The 20367-nt window shown below is 44.3% G+C and overlaps 1 protein-coding gene across 1 annotated transcript in view; it reads right to left on the reverse strand.

Annotated features, from left to right (window-relative positions):
• The window catches only part of ric8b (RIC8 guanine nucleotide exchange factor B), a 75346-nt gene that overhangs the window by 44083 nt on the left and 10896 nt on the right, over window positions 1–20367 (reverse strand). Inside the window, exon 2 of the mRNA XM_038780250.1 lies at window positions 4583–4630. Coding sequence (XP_038636178.1) covers window positions 4583–4630 — 48 coding nt within the window. The remainder of the gene's footprint in view (window positions 1–4582; window positions 4631–20367) is intronic.

Raw genomic sequence — 20367 nt, forward strand, 5'->3', positions numbered from 1 at the left:
AAAATGGTTTGCATGGAACCAAGACACCTGAATGGTCCATTTCTGTGTTGTGAATATTTCACAAAAATATTTTGTGACTTAAACACTATAAATTTAAAATAACTTGGATGCTTTATAACTTATGCTTTCTATTCTAAAAATATGGGTTTATTTTCATAAATAGTTTATTGAATACAGAACCACTATAAGCCAGATGACTCCCACAGCTATCATGATTATACTTCTGCTCACACAGCTTCCTTTACAGACTTTAATTCCTCAGCTTCTTCGTCGCATCTGTTGACAATGTCACCTTCCACGTCGGCGCTTCCGATATACCTCCCTTTTTCTTCAATTGGAGATCTCTCCCCCCACCCCCACAAGCAGAAAGCCTCCCACCGACTCCCCCCCCCCCCCCCACCCCCCCCCACCCCACACCACCATTGTTAACATAGCTTTCACCTATGTCTGCCCAGTACTGCAAAGTTAAAGTGATGAAAATCTATGGTTGCTTTCCAGAAACTGAATGGGCATTTTATTATTATTTTTTTCTGAAAACGCCGACACATTCCCAGCCACTGCTTAGTTGCCATTTATTTTCATAGTTTTTGAATGCTTGCAAATTGTGCCCCAACAGCCTCTTTGCTCACACTTGCACACTGAAATCCTTGCTTTAGAACGATTAAGGGATGGATATAGGGAAAGAAGCAGGAGGAAATTAAAATGGACCAGGCATTCTGGTTAAATGATGAGCAGGCTCAATGATTCGTAACTGGGATTTGAATTCCCATTGTCATCCACACTGCTAATCTTTAAAAGCAGCAGCTAAGCCAAGTGTCCGAGACTGTACCAGGAATCAGAAACGGTGTGGTCAGTGATCACCTTCTCATTTGACTTATAAAGCAGCTCAAAGTAGACCAAAATAACAGGGTGCCTGAAGGTCACCGTAAATCCCGAGCAGGGACAAAGGATTCTGCTGCCCTGCCAGCCAGCTCAGGGGCCCCAAAGAGATCCACTGTACTGCTAGCTTGTCTTTTCGCTGCAGCATAACTTTGCCTAGCTAAACATCCTCTAAGCCACTGGTGTGCAACAAGGAAACAAAAGAAAGTACAAAGAGTTGAAATAAGATAAAAGGGACTTTAGAATCACATTGAATGAAGTTTGCATTTGTACAAGCCTTGCATGTTCACAACCACTGGCAGACATTTTTTAAAAAATCTATAAATAACACAAATGGCTAAAAGTATCTAGTCAAGTCTCCTAGCAACAAGTTCGGGGGGCTTTTCTCGAGACTGCTGCCTACACTTCTCTTACTAACCCACAGCAGCCAGAACCACCTGGAGTGTTTGGGCTCAGCCAGATTAACCCTCATTGTCAGTGCTTCATTGAGAAGATAGGGCTCTTAAATGCAACGAGGAAAATATACACACACAACACTCAGCCATTTCAAGTACCATGTATACGTACAGGATAAGAAATCCAGATTTTAGTTTGGCGCTAAAGGTAGAAAGCATCTTGTACACAAGTAGTGTCCTCTTCATTTCCCTCGCAGGGAGCGGCAGGGAAGCTCTGCTAACCATTGTCCCACAGATATTGAAATATTTAAGTAGCAGTTGGCTCGCCCAACCTCAGTCACCTTAAAAATCAGACAGCTCAGAATAAATTAAAAAGATCCACAATCACAGAATTGTTATGGCACAAGAGGAGACTATTTGTCCCATCATGTCTGCATCATGACTTCATGCCATCTCCCTGCCTTTTCCCCATATCCCTGCATATTGTTTCTGTTCAAGTAATCATCTAATGCCCTCTTGATTGCCTTGATTGAACCTGCCTCCACCATGTTCCCAGGCAGTGCATTCCAGAATCGAACCACTCGCTGTGTGAAAAAGGTTTTTCTCCCCCAACCAGAATCATAAATGAACTGCTCATTATCACATTACTTCGCAAATAACCTTAAATCTGAGGCCTCTTATTCTTGATCCTTTTACGAGAGGGAACAGTTTATCCCTATCTGTCCAGCCCCCTCATGATTTTGAGCACCTCTCCCAAATCTCCTCAGCCTGATCTGCAGCTAGAATTGGGATCAAAAGTGGGTGAAAAAACTGACACCTAAAACATCACTGCACCCGGAGAAGGAAAAGGGAACAGAAATACAAGGAGAGAAAAATGTATTTTATCTCATGGTGATATGGGAGAAGGTGAAATTTAACTCATCATTCACAAAAGGCCCTACAGAGCTCTCATCATCAATTCTAACCGTTTATATGATTGCAGGGTTGTTTCTACAGAGTCCTTTCCATGCGTTAGTCACTCTCTGCGTGAAGACCTTCCTATCTTCAGATCGACATTTTCCATTCATTAGTTTGAATCCGTGTCCTTGTAATCATGCTGTCATAGTTGAGCTTGATACATACATACATGATACAAACAGACCACTTTTTAAAAATTTGTTTACAGGATGTGGTGTCACTGGCTGGGTCAGCATTTATTGCTTAGCCCTAATTGCCCTTGAGAAGGTGCTGTGAGCTGCCTTTTTGAACCCTGCAATCGCTGTGGTGAAGGTACATTTCCAAGTCAGGATAGTGAATGGTTTAAAAGGGAACCTCCAGGTGGTGTTCCCCTGTGCCTGCTCGCCTTGTCTTTCTAGATGGTTGTGGTTGTGGATTTTAAAGGTCCTGACTAAGGAGCCTTGATCAGTTCCTGCGGTGCATTTTGTAGATGCTACACACGGCTGCCACTGTTCGACGGTGTTGGAGGGAGTGAATGTTTGTGGACGGAATGCCAAACAAATGGGCTGTTTTGTCCTGAATGGTGTCGAGTTTCATGAGTGTTGTTGGAGCTGTACTCATCCAGGAAAGTGGAGAATTTTCCAAGACACTACTGACTTGTGCCTTGTTAATGATAGACAGGTTTTGGAGTCAGGTGGTGAGTTACTCACCCCAGGATTCCTAGCTTCTGACCTGCTCTTGAAGCCACAGTATTCAAGTGGCTAGTCCAGTTCAGTTTCTGGTCAACAGTAACCCCCCAGGATGTTTCTACTTGGCCCAACCAGTTCATGCTGGTGTTTATGCTCTGTTCAAGTTCCGTCCCATCTTTTCTCATCTAAATTTACTATCATAACCCTATATTCCCTTCTCTCTCATATGCTTGTCTAGCTTGTCCTTAAATGCATCTGTACTGTTCACTTCTACCTGACTCCACATTCAAAATGAAAAAAATGAAATAAAAATGAAATTTCTTTGTCTCCATCCATTAGTTTATTAGGGGGCACCGTGGTAAAGACTATTTAAAATTCCAGATAAAATATATCTACTGCATTACCATTGCCTATCTCTCTGTTACCTCCTCAAAGATTTCAATCAAATTGAAATGAATTAGGTCGGTCCAGCAAACATTTCCCTTTCCAAATCCATGGTGATATTCATTATATTTCTCATTTCTAGATGTTCTTCAATTCTCTCTTTTAGTAGGGATTCCACTGTTTTTCCTACCACTGATGTTAAGCTGACTGATCTATTATTTAATGGACTTGTTCTGTCCCTCTTCTTAAATACAAGAATAGCATTAGCTATCTGCAAGTTCCCTCGCACTAGATCATTTCTAATTATTTCTTAAATTAGAAGTAGTTTTTGCTATCTCTTTCCGAGATTATTTTAAACCATGTGAATGCAATGTCAGAATCAGAGGTTTTACCCTTGGAGTTTGTTCAGTTTAGTCAATACAGCCTCTGTTTTTAAAATATATTTTAAATGCCAATATTTCACCTGTTGATCTCATCATTCAATGTCATATCAACCTGCTCTGCCCTCTTGGTAAATACCAAAGTGAAATAATAATTATTTAAGATTTCTCCGATCTCTCTATCAATGGTATAATTCTTCCAGTATCTTGGTCAATGTTCCTCCATAATCAGATTAACTAGTTATTCATTTCATGTTGTATTTGGAGGGTATTGTGTAGTCCTACATTCCAACAGTGATTACATACAGATGAATTAATTGGCTATGAAATGTTGTGGGACATCAAGAAATCTTTCTATATTATTTTCAGTTCTGCTGCAAACTAAAAAACTGAATAAATTTAAAGTGCCTTTTAGTACATTTAAGATATTTGCCAGTTTCTTTGCAAAATGCACCACGTAAAATAAAACTACCAAGGCAACCCAGTCTTCCCTCACTTGAACCTCTAGAGGTCGCCTTGAGGCTTAAGTTGCTATGATGGTGGCTTTATGCTGCACTTTGCTCTTAGGTTCCTGCGGTGTTGGCCTCATGCAGCTGGTTCCAAGCTAAATGCAAAGGTTGCTTGGACTCCAAAACCAGCAGTCTGGTAGACCAGGGTCCTTTTTTACAAATCCCAGCAGCTTGCAGCCATGCTTCAGAAACCCTGCGTCACCAGCACAAATTTTTTACAATGCAAACATTTGCTTTTTCAGCCAAAATTATCTGCCCTTTAAACAGCAAGAAAAATATAAAAGCATTTTATAGACAGAGATGATCACATTATAGATATTGCCAAGTCAATACAGCTAAATTGTACATTTACTGTAGATTTCAAGCAAATGTTCATTTCAACAATAAAATACCTTGGATCAGTTTCTTACCTTTCTCACTTCTTCCTCTTTTTGATCAAAGGTGAAAGTTCGACTGTTCTGTTAAATTAGACACAGTAATTTATTGCAGTACAGGTAAGTGAGTTCACTATTACATCCATAACCCATCTAGCCAGTTTTTAAAAAATTATAACTCTGATACTTATTAATATCTCCCCTTAAAGCGCTCTCCAATTCTATCAAATTTTCCCACACAGTACGCCCACGTCCGCATCTCTGGGAAGTCCACTGCAAGCTTTCATCTCCCTTGGTGTAAATCACTTAAATCTAAATTGCCTGTGCACCTTCCCTCATCTGAGATTGACCCCACGCCCCATGAATAGATTAGGGGACAGGATTATAGAAAGTCTTCTCGTTAGAACAGTATTAAATTGCTGCTTATATTTCATTCTAAGCAGCAGCAACTGAAGAAAGCAGCAAGATATATAATAAAAAGCACTGCCTTTGTGCAGTTACCTTGATCCTTGTCAAAATTTATACTTTTATAAAAGCACTTTGCAAGTGAGTGGACAGAATGATGTACCAAAGTCAGCAATTCATTCCAAAATTACTCAATTTGAGAGAGAAGAGGATACCGGATTAGGATGTAATAAATGCTTTGACTGCAAAGTTACACCATTCTCTTCCTAACTGCTCAGGAATTCCTGTTTAAACCAGAGTATAGCACCAAAACTGCCTACTTTCAACTGCACAACAGTGCAAGCTACCAGCACACTCCTGCTGAAAGCCTCATCCAAACATTTTATCACCATCAATTTAGCAAATACTCAATCTGGTAATCTGGAAGATGACCAGGCATGCCCGGTCCACCAAAAGCAGGACAAATCCAATCCGGCCAATTACTACCCCATCAGCCTCCTCTCGATCATCAGTGAAGTGATGGAAGGCGCCATCGACAGTGCAATTAAGCAGCATTTATACAGTAATAACCTGCTCAGTTTGGGTTCTGCCAGACCCACTCAGCTACTGATCACATTATGGTCTTGGAGCTGAATTTCAGGGGTGAGATGATAGTGCCCTTGACATAAAGGCAGCATTTGACCAAATATGGCACAAAGGAGCCCCAGCAAAAATGGATACCACTCCAATAGTTGGAGTCATATCAAGTACACAGGAAGATGGTTGTGGTGGTTGAAGGGCAATCATCTCCGTGCCTGATCACTGCAGGTGTTCCTCCCAACCATCTTCAGTTGCTAATCAATGATCTTCCCTCCATCACAAGGTCAGATTTCAGCAACATTCACAACAAATCAGATACTGAAGCAACAACATTCACAAGTAGTCAGATACTGAAGTAGCCCATGCCCAAAATATGTAGCAAGACCTGGACAACTTTCAGTCTTGGTTGACAAGTAGTATGTACCATTCACGCCACAAAAGTGCAGGCAATGGCCACCTCCAAAAGAGACAATCTAACCATCTTCCCTTGACAATCAATAGCATTACCAATGCTGAATGCCCTATCAACATGCCCTATCAACATCCTGGGAGTTACTATGGACAAGAAACTGAACTGGACTAGCCATACGAATTCTGCGATTACATGTGCAGGTCAGAATTCTGCTGTAGGTAGGTCACCTGCTGACACCCTAAAGGTATGCCCCATCATTTGCAAGATAAAACAGCAGTGTGATAGAATACCCCCCACATGCCAGAGTGCAGCTCCAACAACACACAAAAATCTCAATGACAACCAGGACAAAGCAGCCAGTTTGATTGGCACCCCATCCAACAACCTAAACATTCACTTCCACCCATACTTTTTAAAAATTCATTAATGGGATGTGGGCATCACTGGCAAGGCCAGCATTTGTTGCTTATCTTTAATCGCCCTCGGGGTGGTGATGGTGAGCTGCCTTCTTGAACTGCTACAGTTCATATGTTGTCGGTACATCCACAGTACTGTTAGGAAAGGAGTTCCAGGATTTTGACCCAGCCACAGTGAAGGAATGGCCAATATATTTCCAAGACACGATGGTGAGCAGCTTGGAGGGGAACCTCCAGGTGGTGATGTTCCCTTGTATCTGCAGCCCTTGTCCTACTAATTGGCAGTATTCATGGGTTTGGAAGGTGTTGCCTGAGTCGTCATGGTGACTTTCTGCAATGCATCTTGTAGATGGTACAAAATGCTGCCACTATGCATTGGTTATGGAGAGAGTGGCAACTCGTGGTTGGGGTGCCTATCAATAATAATAACTTATTGTTACAAGTAGGCTTCAATGAAGTTACTGTGAAAAGCCTAGTCGCCACATTCCGGCGCCTGTTCGGGGAGGGCGGTACGGGAATTGAACCCGCGCTGCTGCCTTGTTCTGCATTACAAGCCAGCTGTTTAGCCCACTGTGCTAAACCAGCCCCTGCACGCAGGCTGCTTTGTTCCGGACGGTATCAAGCTTCTTGTATTGTTAGAGTTGCACTCATCCAGGCAAGTGGGGTATATTCCATCACACTTTGTAAATGGTGGACAGGCTTTTGGAAGTCAGGAGTTACTCACCGCGGGATTCCTCGCCTCAGACCTGCTCTTGCAGGCATAGTATTTACATGGCTAGTCTAGTTCAGCTTCTAGTCAATGGGATGTTGATAGTGGCGGTATCAGGAAAACAGAGGTAGTTTTACATTAGCTATATTTCTATTGTTAAATATTAGTTGCTATATTTCTATTGTTAAATATTAGAAGGTACAGATTTTAAGTGGGTTTGATTTAGTGGTCCTGCAGAAGAAAGGGTAAGCTTATAGTTAGATTCATTTAAAAAAAATATTATTTAAATTTTCAATATTTTAACATTTTTACAAAAAATAAACACAAACCCGCCTCCATCTGCACCCATAAGGTCTCCATCTCCCTACTTCAGCCTCACACCTTCTCCACATTCGGCACCCAGTAATAGTACTGCAAGTTCGGAAGGGCCAGCGTCCTGACTGCCGCCCCCTTTAGAGCACGGCTTTCCTTATCCTAGCCATCTTCTGTGCGACAACGCCTCCTCCACGCCCCCCCCTTTATCTGCTCTCCTTGCTCCACCACCACCGAAGTCTTCGGCAATGCCTCTTTCATCGGGGCAAGTGTCTCATCCACCCATTTCTTGAGCAAGGTCATCATCGCGCTCCAATGCCTCTCAAAGTGTTTTGAAAACAGCCGCTCAAACTCCCAGATCATCACCAACTGTGATGTCCGTGACCCCACGCTGCAAGCTCACTCTCGCCATCTTTTCTCCCACTGAATTCCTCTAAATTCAACGGTGGACTTTTGCTCTCTCCTTTTTTCCCTGGGTTCTTTTTTCGGGTTTTTGACATCCTTGAAATGCCGAAGTCCTTCCCACAACTTATCGCAAAGACTTTTCCAAAAATCTGCAGGAGCCACCATGCCTTCTCCACCTACATGCTGTAACCGGAAGTCCCCAAACTTACAGTTAGATTCATGGTAGACAATGGTGTTTGCATCTGGGAGTTTCTGGTATCAGTCATAACTGTTTCCATTGTGTGGAGAGTGTTTACAGCCAGAAAAGTAAATAAAAGCTCGGAGAGGGAATGAGTGGTTGCTTAGCAACCAGGCAAACTTTAGGGTTGGAAGGCTTTTTGTGATTCTGTTTAACTTGAAATCATAGAAGTGGGGTGACAGGAAGGGCGAGTAGCTGTCAGCTTTGCTAAAAGAAAAGTCATACAATGGAGTAATGGTTAAGAAAGCCAGTGCCAAAAATCAAACAAACAGCTAGTTATCGAAACTAAAGAATTGGAAAGAAGTTTCCAGTTAGTCTGAAGTTAAAAGAAGAGGAACTGGAAGTGGAACAGTGCACAGTTCAGTGAAGACAGACATAGCTGAAAAGGAGTTGGCTAGTGAGAAACCAGAATGATATCTGAAGTGGTTCTAAGGTTTGTGATATCTTACTAGTTTGGTGAGACGTTAGTTGAGTGAAGCACTTGCCGTATGGATCTTGGAGTTTGTGTAAAAGCATTCATGACAAAGGGAATCCTGAAAGGAGAGTTGGAAAAGCTGGAGGCTGATTCTTGTTAAAACATTGGAGAGGCAGCTTTGTTTGAAAGGATAGTTAGAAAACCTGGAGGTGGATTCTTAATGCAAACAGCTGATTGAAAGCATTGTTTGAAAGAAAGTTTGAAAGCATGTCTTTTTCAGAGTAGAGTTTGTAAACACTCATTTGGCAATCATCTAGGGGAATTCGAGGAGAGATCTACAGAAGATTGATTCAATGGCATCTGCCATTTGGTTTCAGAGTGGGGTGTTATCCTTGAAATCTGCGTACATTTGAGAAGATAAGGGGGAAATGAAGGAGTATTGTATTATAACCAAACTTTTCATGCTTCAGAAATGTTTTTTCCTTGCTATTCCTCCACGTTTCCCATTCAGTAGTAACGTCAACTAGGATCGCAAGAGGGGCTTAAGTGATGGTGATGCCACTCAATATAAAGGGGTGATGATTAGATTCTGCCTTGCTGGAGGTGGCCATTGCCACTTGGCCACTTGTGTGGCATGAATGTTACTTGTCATCCAAGTCTGGATATTGGCCAGGTCCTGCTTAATTTTTACATGGACTGCTTCAGTATCTGAGGAGTTGGGAATTTGTGCAGTCGTCAGCCAACGTCCCTCTTCTGATCTTATGTTGGAAGCAATGTCATTGATAAAGGAGCTGAAGACAGTTGAGCCTGGGACACTACCCTGAGGAACACACGCAGCAATGTCCTGAAGTTGAGATGATTGACCTCTAACGACTGCATCCATCTTTCTTTGTGCGAGGTATGACTCCAGTTTCGCTAGGATTCCTTGATGCCATACTCAATCAAATGTTCCCTTGATGTTAAGGGGAGTCACTTTCATCTCGGCTCTGGAGTTCAGTTCTTTTATTCACGTGTGAACCAAGGCTGTAATGAGATCGGGAGCGGAGTGACACTGGCAAAAACAAACTGAGCATCAGGAAGCAGGATATTGCTAAGAAAGTGCCACACTGTTGATGATTTCTTCCATCACTTTACCGAGGATTGAATGTAGACTGATGGGGCGACAATTGGGCAGGATTAATTTGTCCAACTTTATTGTGTACAGGGCATACCTGAGCAATTTTCCACATTGCTGGGTAGATGCCAGTACTGTAACTCGACTGAAACGGCTTGGCCAAGGACACGGCAGGTTCTGGAGCACGTCTTCAGCACTATGTCTGACATATTGTCAGGGTGCATATTGTCAGGGCCCACAGCCTTAGCAGCGGAAGACTTCAGGGTTTTGAGGTATAAACCCAAGAATAAAATCTTAAGGTCCAAATTCTTAATTGCTAGCACGAGGATCCTCAGTTGTGCTTAAATAACCAGTATTTAAGAATCAAGTAGAAATTAATTAAGCAAGATTTTACATATACTTAACAAGAAGTAGAGAAGGCAACATAACTTTATTAATCTTTCAAAATCCTAGGAATTATTGATGTTGCCAGCACAGCCAATTACTTTCTCTTTTCTGTCTTTGAAGTGCTGTTGAAATGTGTCCAGTAGTGTTACCCCAGAAACCATGGTAACACTGTGCCAACACGGACTACAATTTCTCAAATTTTATCCCTCATTCGGCGATTATTTGGAAATAGACAAAATGCACTTCTTTCATTGGCTGGAGGGCGCAAATCATCTCGTGTCATCCCACCTTTATAACTGGAGCCAGACCAAAGACAAGTGATTATCCCTTCTGGCCCCCTCAGAGTTTACATTCCATTGACAACAAATGATACAGAAAAGTCATAAATAAAATCACATTCCTTTGTCAAGACATTTAAACCCAAACACCACACTTCCCAACATATTATCAAAAAAATAAAGGTCTCCTCTGGTACAGATCAAAACACTTTTAGCCATTCCTTCAACCAGCTTTTTAAAAAAAACCACCCAATTGTATTGTGTGCAATTAAGACAGCACACAGCTGTTCCAACTTGAGCTCAGGAAACGTTGTTGAACAATAAAATGTCTTGTTTCTCACACACAACTGCTTTCCTGTAAAAGAATCCTAACTAGAAACTCAAACTGAATAAAATCCACACATGACACGGGCGCGAAGGATTACTAGAATTATCAAAATCTTACAGCAGTATCCAGTGCCTTCAATTGTTTAGAACGTAGATCATAGAACAGTACAGGCCCTTCAGCCCACAATGTTGTGCCGACCATTTATCCTAATCTAAGGTCAACCTAACCTGCACCCTTTCAATTTACTGCTGTCCATGTGCCTGTCTAAGACTCGCTTAAATGTCCCTAATGACTCTGACTCCACCACCTCCGCTGGCAGTGCATTCCACACACCCACCACTCTTTGTTTAAAAAACCTACCTCTGATATCTCCCCTATACATTCCTCCAATCACCTTAAAATTAGGTCCCCTCGTGACAGCCATTTCCACCCTGGGGAAAAGCCTCTGGCTATCCACTCTATCCATTCCTCTCATAACCTTGTACACCTCTATCAAGCCACCTCTCTGCCTTCTTTGCTCCAGTGAGAAAAGCCCTAGCTCCCTCAATCTTTCTTCATAAGACATGCCCTCCAGTCCAGGCAGCATCCTGGTAAATCCCCTCTGTACCCTCTCCAAAGCATCCACATCCTTCCTATAATGAGGCGACCAGGCCAAGTGTGGTCTTACGAGAGTTTTATAAAGTTGAAGCAAAACCTCGCCGCTCTTAAACTCAATCCCCCTGTTAATGAAAGCCAACACACTATACGCCTTCTTAACAACCCTATCAACCTGGGTGGCAACTTTGAGGGATCTATGTTCGTGGACCCCAAGATCCCTCTGTTCCTCCACGCTTCCAAGAATCCTGCCTTTAACTCTGTGTCATAATATACACACAGGTATGATGGTGCACAGGCAGGCAGTGATTGACACACAGGATGACCAATGAACAGACAGAACACAGCAGCCAATCCCCAGACAGGACACAACCACTATAAAGCCAGAGGGCACTAGTTTTCCTGCTCTCTCGGGATGCAGCCTCTGAGACAGTCAGAGCCCGTGAGCAACAACTAGAACATACACCATGTGGTAGTAAGATAGTCTGGTTAGGTTAGCCTCAGGTCTCCAGTCAACGCAGCATAGTGTCAACCCACAGTTAAAGTATGTATGATAGTTAAGTGTTCAATAAAATCAAGTTGCATTTCTTCAAGTGTTGGAAGCCTGTCTCTCTCACTGCTGCAGTAAACGCGGTCCTCGCAGACCCAGCTTACCCAACACATCACCCTGTATTCAGCATTCAAATTCGACTTTCCAAAATGAATCACTTCACATTTATAAAGGTTGAACTCCATCTGCTACTTCTCAGCCCAGCTCTGCATCCTGTCAATGTCCTGTTGTAACCTGCAACCTGCAGCCCTCGACACTATCTACAACTCCACCACCTTTGTGACATCGGCAAACTTACTAACCCACCCTTCCACTTCCTCATCCAAGTCATTTATAAAAACCACAAAGAGCAGAGGTCCCAGAACAGATCCTTGCGGGACACCACTGGTCACCTACCGCCAGGCGGAATACTTTCCATCCACTACCACTCACTGTCTTCTTTCGGCCAGCTAATTCTTATCCAGACAGCCAAATTTCCCTGCATTCCATGCCCCCTAACTTTCTGAATGAGCCTACCATGGGGAACTTAATCAAATGCCTTACTGAAATCCATATACACCACATCCACTGCCCGACCTTCATCAATGCGTCTTGTCACATCAACAAAGAATTCAATGAGGCTTGTGAGGCATGACCTGCCCCTCACAAAGCCATGCAGACTATCTTTAATCAAACTATGTTTTTCTAAATATTCATAAATCCTATCTCTCAGAATCCTTGCCAATATTTTGCTCACCACAGACGTAAGACTGATGGGTCTGTAATTCCCAGCGATTTCCCTATTCCCTTTCTTGAATAGGGGAACAACATTCGCCTCCCTCCAATCATCCGGTACTACTGCAGTGGAGAGTGAGGACGCAAAGATCATTACCAACGGCGCAGTAATCTCCTCCCTCGCTTCCCGTAGTAACCTTGGGTATATCCCGTCAGGCCCAGGGGACTTATCTTTCCGGATGCTTTTCAAAATTTCCAGCACATCCTCCTTCTTAATATCAACCTGTACGAGTCTATTAACCTGATTCACACTGTTCTCATGGGCAACAAGGTCCCTCTCTCTAGTGAATACTGAAGCAAAGTATTCATTTAGGGCCTCCCCCATCTCTTCAGACTCTAGGCACAAGTTCCCTCCACTATCCCTGATCGGCCCTACTCTCACTCTGATCATCCTCTTATTTTTCACATAAGTGTAGAACGCCTTGGGGTTTTCCCTAATCCTTCCCGCCAGGGCTTTTTCATGCTCCCTTCTAGCTCTCCTCAGTCCTTTTTGAGTTCCTTCCTGGCTAACTTGTAACCTCTGGAGCCGAGTCAGATCCTTGCTTCCTCAACCTTACGCAAGCTTCCTTCTTCCTCTTGACTAGAAGCTCCAATTCTCTTGTCATCCAAAGCTCCTTCACCTTACCATTCTTTCCTCGTCTCAGTGGGACAAAACTATTCAGCACTCACAGCAAGTGATTCTTAAATAATCCCCACATTACTGTTGTGCATTTCCCCAAGAGCAATTGTTCCCACTTTATGCTCCTCAGCTCCTGTCTAATAGCAGTATAATTTCCCCTCCCCCAATTAAATACCTTCCCGTACTATGTGTTCCTATCCCTCTCCGTGACTGTGGTAAAGGTCAAGGAGTTGTGGTCACTGTCACCGAAATGCTCTCCCACCGAGACATCTGACACCTGGCCTGATTCGTTGCCGAGCACCAAGTCCAATATGGCCTCCTCCCTAGTCGGCCTATTTACATATTGAGTCAGGAATCCTTCCTGTATACACCTGACAAAATCTGCTCCTTCCAAACCATTTGCACTAAGGAGGTTCCAGTCAATATTAGGGAAGTTGAAGTCACCCATGAAAACAACTCTGTTACTTCTGCACTTTTCCAAGATCTGCCGCCCAATCTGTGCCCAATCTGTTCCTCCATCTCTCTGCTGCTACTGGGGGGTCTATAGAAAACTCCCAATAAAGTGACTGCTCCTTTCTTGTTTCTGACTTCCACCCATACTGACTCAGTAGACAAACCCTTCTCAACTACCTCCTTTTCTGCAGCTGTGGTGCACTCCCTAATTAACAGTGCCACTCACCCTCCTCTTTTATCTCCCTCCTTATTCTTCTTAAAACATCTAAACCCCGGAACATCTAACAACCATTCCTACCCCTGTGAAATCCATGTCTCCGTAATGGCCACAACATCGTAGTTCCAAGTACTGATCCATGCTCCAAGTTCATCTCCCTTATTCCTGACACTCCTTGCATTCAAACAGACACACTTTAACCCATTCCACTGAGTGCAACGTTGCTCTATCAACTGTCTATCCTTCCTCACAGACTTGCTGCATACTATTTCTGCCTGTTCAATAGCTACCCTATCCTCTGATCCATAGCTCTGGTTCCCATCCCCCTGCCAAACTAGTTTAAACCCTCCCGAAGAGTTCTATCAAATCTCCCGCCCAGGATATTGGTGCCCCTCCAGTTTAGGTGCAATCCGTTCTTCATGTACAGGTCCCACCTTCCCCAGAAGATATCCCAATGATTCACATATCTGAAGCCTTCCCTCCTGCACCAGCCCTGTAGCCAGGTGTTCAGCTGCACTCGCTCTCTGTTCTTTGCCGCACTTGCACGTGGCACTGGTAGCAATCCTGAGATCACTACTTTGCTTGTCCTGCTCTTTAGCTTCCAACCTAACTCCCTACAATCACTTTTTAGATCCTCATCCCTTTTCTTAGCTATGTCGTTGGTGCCCATGTGCACCACGACTTCTGGTTGCTCCCCCTCCCCCTTAAGAATCCTGTAGACTCAATCCGAGACATCTCTGACCCTGGCACCCGGGAGGCAACATACCTTCCAGGAGTCTCGTTCGCGACCACAGCATCTCCTATCTATTCCCCTAACCATTGTGTCTCCTATCACTATTGCTTTTCTATTCTCCCCCCTTCCCTTCTGAGCCACAGAGCCAGACTCAGTGCCAGAGACCTGGCTGCTATGGTCTTCCCACGGTAGGTCATCCCCCAACAGCATCCAAAACGGTATACGGGGAATGGCCACGAGGTATCCTGCACTGTCTGCCCGTTCGTTTTCCTTCCCTGACTGTAACCCAGCTACTCTTGTCCTGTACCTTGGGTGTGGTTACCTCCCTTGAACTCTTCTCCAATACCCCCTCTGCCTCCTGGATGATCCGAAGTTCGTCCAGTTCCATTTCCCTAACACAATCTCTGAAGAACTGGAGTTGGGTGCACTTCCCGCAGGTATAGTCAGCGGGGACACCGGTGGTATCCCTCACCACCCACATCCTACAGGAGGAGCATGCAACTGCCCTAGCATCCATCCCCTCTTAGTTTACAGAACATAGCTGCCCGGTGGACCAACTGGAACTCCGCCCTCCGACTCGGCTCCCAGTCAGCTGTACTCTCTGTAAACTCCCGGCTCCCTTCACGCTCTTTGAGGAAATGTAGGAGATGAAATTAAAAGGAGCACCTTACACCCTCCTCACTTAACTCCCTCAGTCACCAAACTTTCACTATAGCACTCAAATGCACCCAAATTCAGCACTCAGTGCAGAAGTCTGCACTGTAGCTGCCTCACCTTTATACTGTGAATCTAGCCTCTGAAAACTGGCCTAATCCAATTAACTAATTAACAAGCTCCAGCTGCACGCAGCTACAAGTAGAACCTGTTTAAAGCCGATTGAAAATTCACCTTCTTCCATACCAAACAGCAATTTTAAGTTAATTAACTAAATAAAAGAAAGACTAGAGTTTAGATAAAAATGAACCCTTAATATCCCTCAGTCACCAAGCTCTCACTGTAGCACTCAAATGCACCCAAATTCAGCACTCAGTGCAAACCTATTGAGGCATCGCGGCCCCTGCGGTCCCTCTCTACATCAGTAAGCTGCCTGCAAGTCCTGTTGGAAGGAAAGAAATGCAGACCTGCCTGCAAAATTGAGCTCAGACCTCTCAGCAAAGAGTGAAATTTCTTGATATTACATGGATGAATCAAATTGGCTGAAGACTGATATCTGTGATGCTGGGGGTCTCGGAGGAGACTGAGATGGATGAGATGAGATGGATCATCCACTCGGTACTTCTGGCTGAAGATTGTTGCAAATGCTTCAGCCTCGTCTTTTGCACAGCAGTGCATTGAGAATGGGGATATTTGCGGGGCCTCTTCCTCCAGTGAGTTGTTTAATTGTCCACCACCATTCATAACTGATGTGACAGGACTAGAGCTTAGATCTGATCCGTTGGTTGTGGAATTGCTTAGCTGTGCCTATCACTTGCTGTTTGGCATGCAGGTTGACACCGCATCTTTAGGCATGTCCGCCTGCACTCTTCATTGAACTGGGGTGACCCCTGTCTTGCCAGTAATGATAGAGTAGGGGGGATGTGCTACAGATTGTAGTTCAGTACAATTCTGCTGCTGCTGATGGCCCACAGCATGAATGCCCAGTCTCGTTAGATTTGTTTGAAATCTTTCCCATTTAGCACATTCCCGTACCAGCCTCCCCGGACAGGTGCCGGAATGTGGCAACTAGGGGCTTTTCACAGTAACTTCATTGAAGCCTACTCGTGACAATAAGCGATTTTCATTTTCATTTCATTTTTTCATTGGTAGTGCTACACAACACAATGGAGGGCATCCTCAATCTGAAGGTAGGCTTTGTTTCCAAAAGGACTGTGCAGTAGTCACTCCTACTGATACTGCCATGGGCAGAAGCATCTGCAGCAAGCAGGCTAGTGAGGATGAGGTCATGTATGTTGGTTCCTTCACCACCTGCCACAGACCCAATTTAACAGCAGTGTCATTTCAGGCTTCGTCTGTGGTGGTGCTACGAAGTCACTCTTGGTGCTGGCCATTGAAGTTCAACCTCTCCTTCCACCTATTGTGGCACAGTCTTCAGTCAGTTTGTCCCCACATTCGGGAATGGTCACAAAGTCTCACGAGCTCCATAATGTCTCTCATACAAAGTCTGTACTGCACACTTCTCATTCTCACCTCTGTAAGGTTCCTTAGGCTGATTCACTACGTTAAAAGGTGCTATAAATGTCCAATCTTCTATTGTTGCACAACTCTTGGGCGTTGACAAGGAAGTTATGGCAATCATTATCTAATTGATTGACTCACCATATTCAGAATATATCAGATGCGTTTTCCTATTTCTACTACTGAATTCTGATAGCCTTATAATAAATTTATATAATTCACAAGGAATAAACTCACTAACAAACTTTGGCATACATCTATCATTCTCCATTGGAAAATGTTAATCTTTTCAAACACATTTATAAAATCAGAGTGGCCCAGTTTTTTGCTGGAATGGGACATGTCACAGCAAGCCCAATTAATCAGACTTGTTCCTGTATCCTTCAGCTAAAAAAAAAACAAAATCGGCTGGAAGTATGAGTTGATTGGCAAAGCAATGACAACAAAGCTTCTGGGACCTTTTGTGAATGACAGGACCAACACTGTATCTGATTAAACAGGATGATTTAGGTATTGAGACATGAACAGAGAAAGAACGTTAAAAGGTGCTATAAATGTCCAATCTTCTATTGCTGCACAACTCTTAACTCTAAGGAGGAGGGAGTGAAATGAATTGGAGTCAAATCAAGTACAGAAAGAGAAATAAAAAATTAAGGGAAAAATGAAAATCAAAAGAGAGGGAAAGGAAATGTTCTTGATAGGTGTACCTACACCTCAGGGACAGCAGGAGGTTCAAGAAGGGCAACTAGGGGTGGACAATAAATGCTGGCATAACCAGCATCCCACAAATTAATTATCCCCCCCTCCCCCAGCACTACTATTGAACCCCAAGTGAAATATTTGGCTTATCCAGCCCTTCCTAAGCCTCACCTGGTCTTTCACCTTCAAGTCAGTCTCTTGAAACATAACAGCATTGGCCTTTAAACTTTTTATGTGTGCAGACACCCTCGATCTCTTGACCCCCCCCCCCCCCCCCAACCCCTCACGTTCCACGTAACTATTCTGACCGGGGGTCTTTCACCATCCCCACCCCCCCATTCTAACTCTGGGCCCTGCCCACTAGGGCTGGCCCGCCCCGTCCCGTCCCTTTGTTGCCATCAAACCCTCCTTCGGAGAATCCCCCCATCCATTTCCTCTCAAAAACACCTCACCCAGTATTGGCCCCCTCCCTCCGCTTCTAGGCCCATCGAAACCTGTTTGGCCAAGGTCTAATGTCCGCAGCCCCTCCCCCCACCATGCTCCCATTCGCTAGCCAGCTCGAGCTTGCTGGTGTGGAGGCCCCTGCCCAGGCCCCCCCCCCCCCCCCCAACCTGGTCCCAGAAATAAAAAGAAATTCCCTTCAAACAAACAAACCCAATGCAAATACACTAGCCCCAGAAAACTGTCATTACAAAAAAATCCCAACTCCTACCTCACCCAACATGGGAACTTCACCACATTTAACACATCTAAAAACATAGAATAATGAAACCATGAAGCAGGAAATTTTAAAAAATAGAATATACAATCATTCAGCCCTCCATCCTACCCTCAGTTCACAACCAATCCTCAGTCCAGTTTTCAATTCTGCCCCAGTCCTTCTGCCTTCACAAACGGCTTTGCCGCTTCCACCGTCTAAAAATAAATGTCCTTGGAGTTGTAGGTCACCCTCAACTTCGCTGGATACACACACCAAACCGCATCCCGGCGTTGTACAGTGCCATCTTCACTCCACCAAAGGCCGCCCGCCACCTTGCCAACTCCACGGTTAAGTCCCAGTATATCCGTGTACCAGCTCCAGCCTGCTGCACCGCCCCATCTGCTTTTCCCAACTCAGGACTTTTTCCTTCACAAGGTACATGTGAAAACACACGATTACCGTTCTTCGCGGCTCATTCGCCTTTGGTTCAGGTCTCAACGACCGATGAGCCCAATTCAGTTCGTACCGGGAGCATTCTTCGCCCGCTCCCAACAGCTCCACAAACATCTTGGCAAAATACTCAATCGGCTTCCACCCCTTCGGGCAGATCCACGATTTTCAAATTTTGCCACATCGATCTATTTTCAGGTCTTCCACCTTTGCTCTCAGACCTTTGTTGGCCTCTGTCACCCTCTGCAGCTCCTCACCCATTGAGGTGAGCTGATCGCTGTGCTGTGACAAGACCGCCTCCACCCCCTTCGGTTTCTCACCCTGCTGTCGCACCTTGGCCGATGTTTTCGACACCACCGCCTTCACCGCGGCAATCGCCTCCTCCACCAGCAGCTGCAACGCTGCCATCATTTCCCTCCTCATCACCTCCATGTGCTTAGCAACTGCTTCTCGAATTCCACGACCATCACCTCGGTCATCCTTTCTACCGTGAACAGTGCGGCCCCACCCGGCGACCCAGCCTCCGCCATCTTTCCAGTTGCCGAGCTGACTCTTTCGCTCAATGGCGAGCCTTCACTCGCTCCCTTCTTCACGGCAGCTTTCTTTTGGTTTTTGGACACCCTTCCTTCCTCATGTCTTCCTCCACTCATTTGTTGAAAAATTCCTAACAATCAAGCCTCGAGTAGTAGCCACCCAACATGCGACTTCCTCCTCCCCGCCACCACCGGAAATGGAAAGAGGAGACATTCCTGGTCAACCATGCTTTATATGGAGTGGTGCCACTCATGCTACAAGCCTAGTGCCCTTTCTGGGAATTACAAGCTATAAGAATAGATAAAGGTCTGCCTTAGTGCACCACTAGATGTGGGAAGAGAATTGGAATTGGAACAAGGTATATTAAGCAATGAACTGGTCCATGCCTTTATTTATTCACAAGAGCTTCCTCTCACCCCATCAGCATACCCTACTATTCCTTTTCCCATCATGTGTCTATCTGAGTGCCCCTTAAATATGTTAATACAATACTATCCCCCTCAAACACTCCGTGTGGTCACAAGTTCCACATTTTTCACTCACTGGGTAAAAGACTTAAACTTTGCCATGATCTAAGTGAATAGCAAAATAAGCCGAATTGACAATTCATGCCAGTGTGTGTACAATGTGGGAACACACCGTATCATTTCAGATATTGTGTTACAGTATTACATGTTTCATTATCAGACATGTCGAATATAAAAATTGTCTCCTTGATTCAAGATTAAGAACAGAGGATCTCCTTTATTCATCAAGAGACATGAACAATTCCAAAGGACAAGTCTATTGGAATGATACATGGGCAGGGATATCGAATGCTGCAGTAGAGTTAACTCATGGCCATGACTCAGGTTTGGATTTGAAAGAGATTGTGAAGCAGCCCCTAAAGTTTCTTTAGTCTAAGGTCTCGAGTGAGACCTCAAGAAACACCGCCCATAACTCGGCACTAACTGGGAACTATTTTCAGCCCGTAAGAGTTATTGTGGAATCGGGAAAGTTTCATGCTGGCACAGAAGAACATCTAATAATTTGCCAGTAATTGATACAGATCAAAAAAGATTTCAAGTGGGCAAAATTTGTCTCCAATGCCATCTACAAGTTTGCTGATGGCATGACCGTAGTGGGTCGGATCTCAAATAACGATGAGTCAGAGTACAGGAGGGAGATAGAGAACCGCGTGGTGAGATGTAACGACAACAATCTCTCCCTAAACAAAGGAGTTCAGGAAGCGAAGTATTGTATACACCCTAGGCGTGTACATCAACATTGGCCCACCCACATCACGCTACGACCAAGAAAACACAACAACGCCTATACTGCCTCAG

The sequence above is a fragment of the Scyliorhinus canicula genome, chromosome 20 (genome assembly GCF_902713615.1).
Source record: "Scyliorhinus canicula chromosome 20, sScyCan1.1, whole genome shotgun sequence".
In the NCBI taxonomy this organism is placed as follows: Eukaryota; Metazoa; Chordata; class Chondrichthyes; order Carcharhiniformes; family Scyliorhinidae; genus Scyliorhinus; species Scyliorhinus canicula.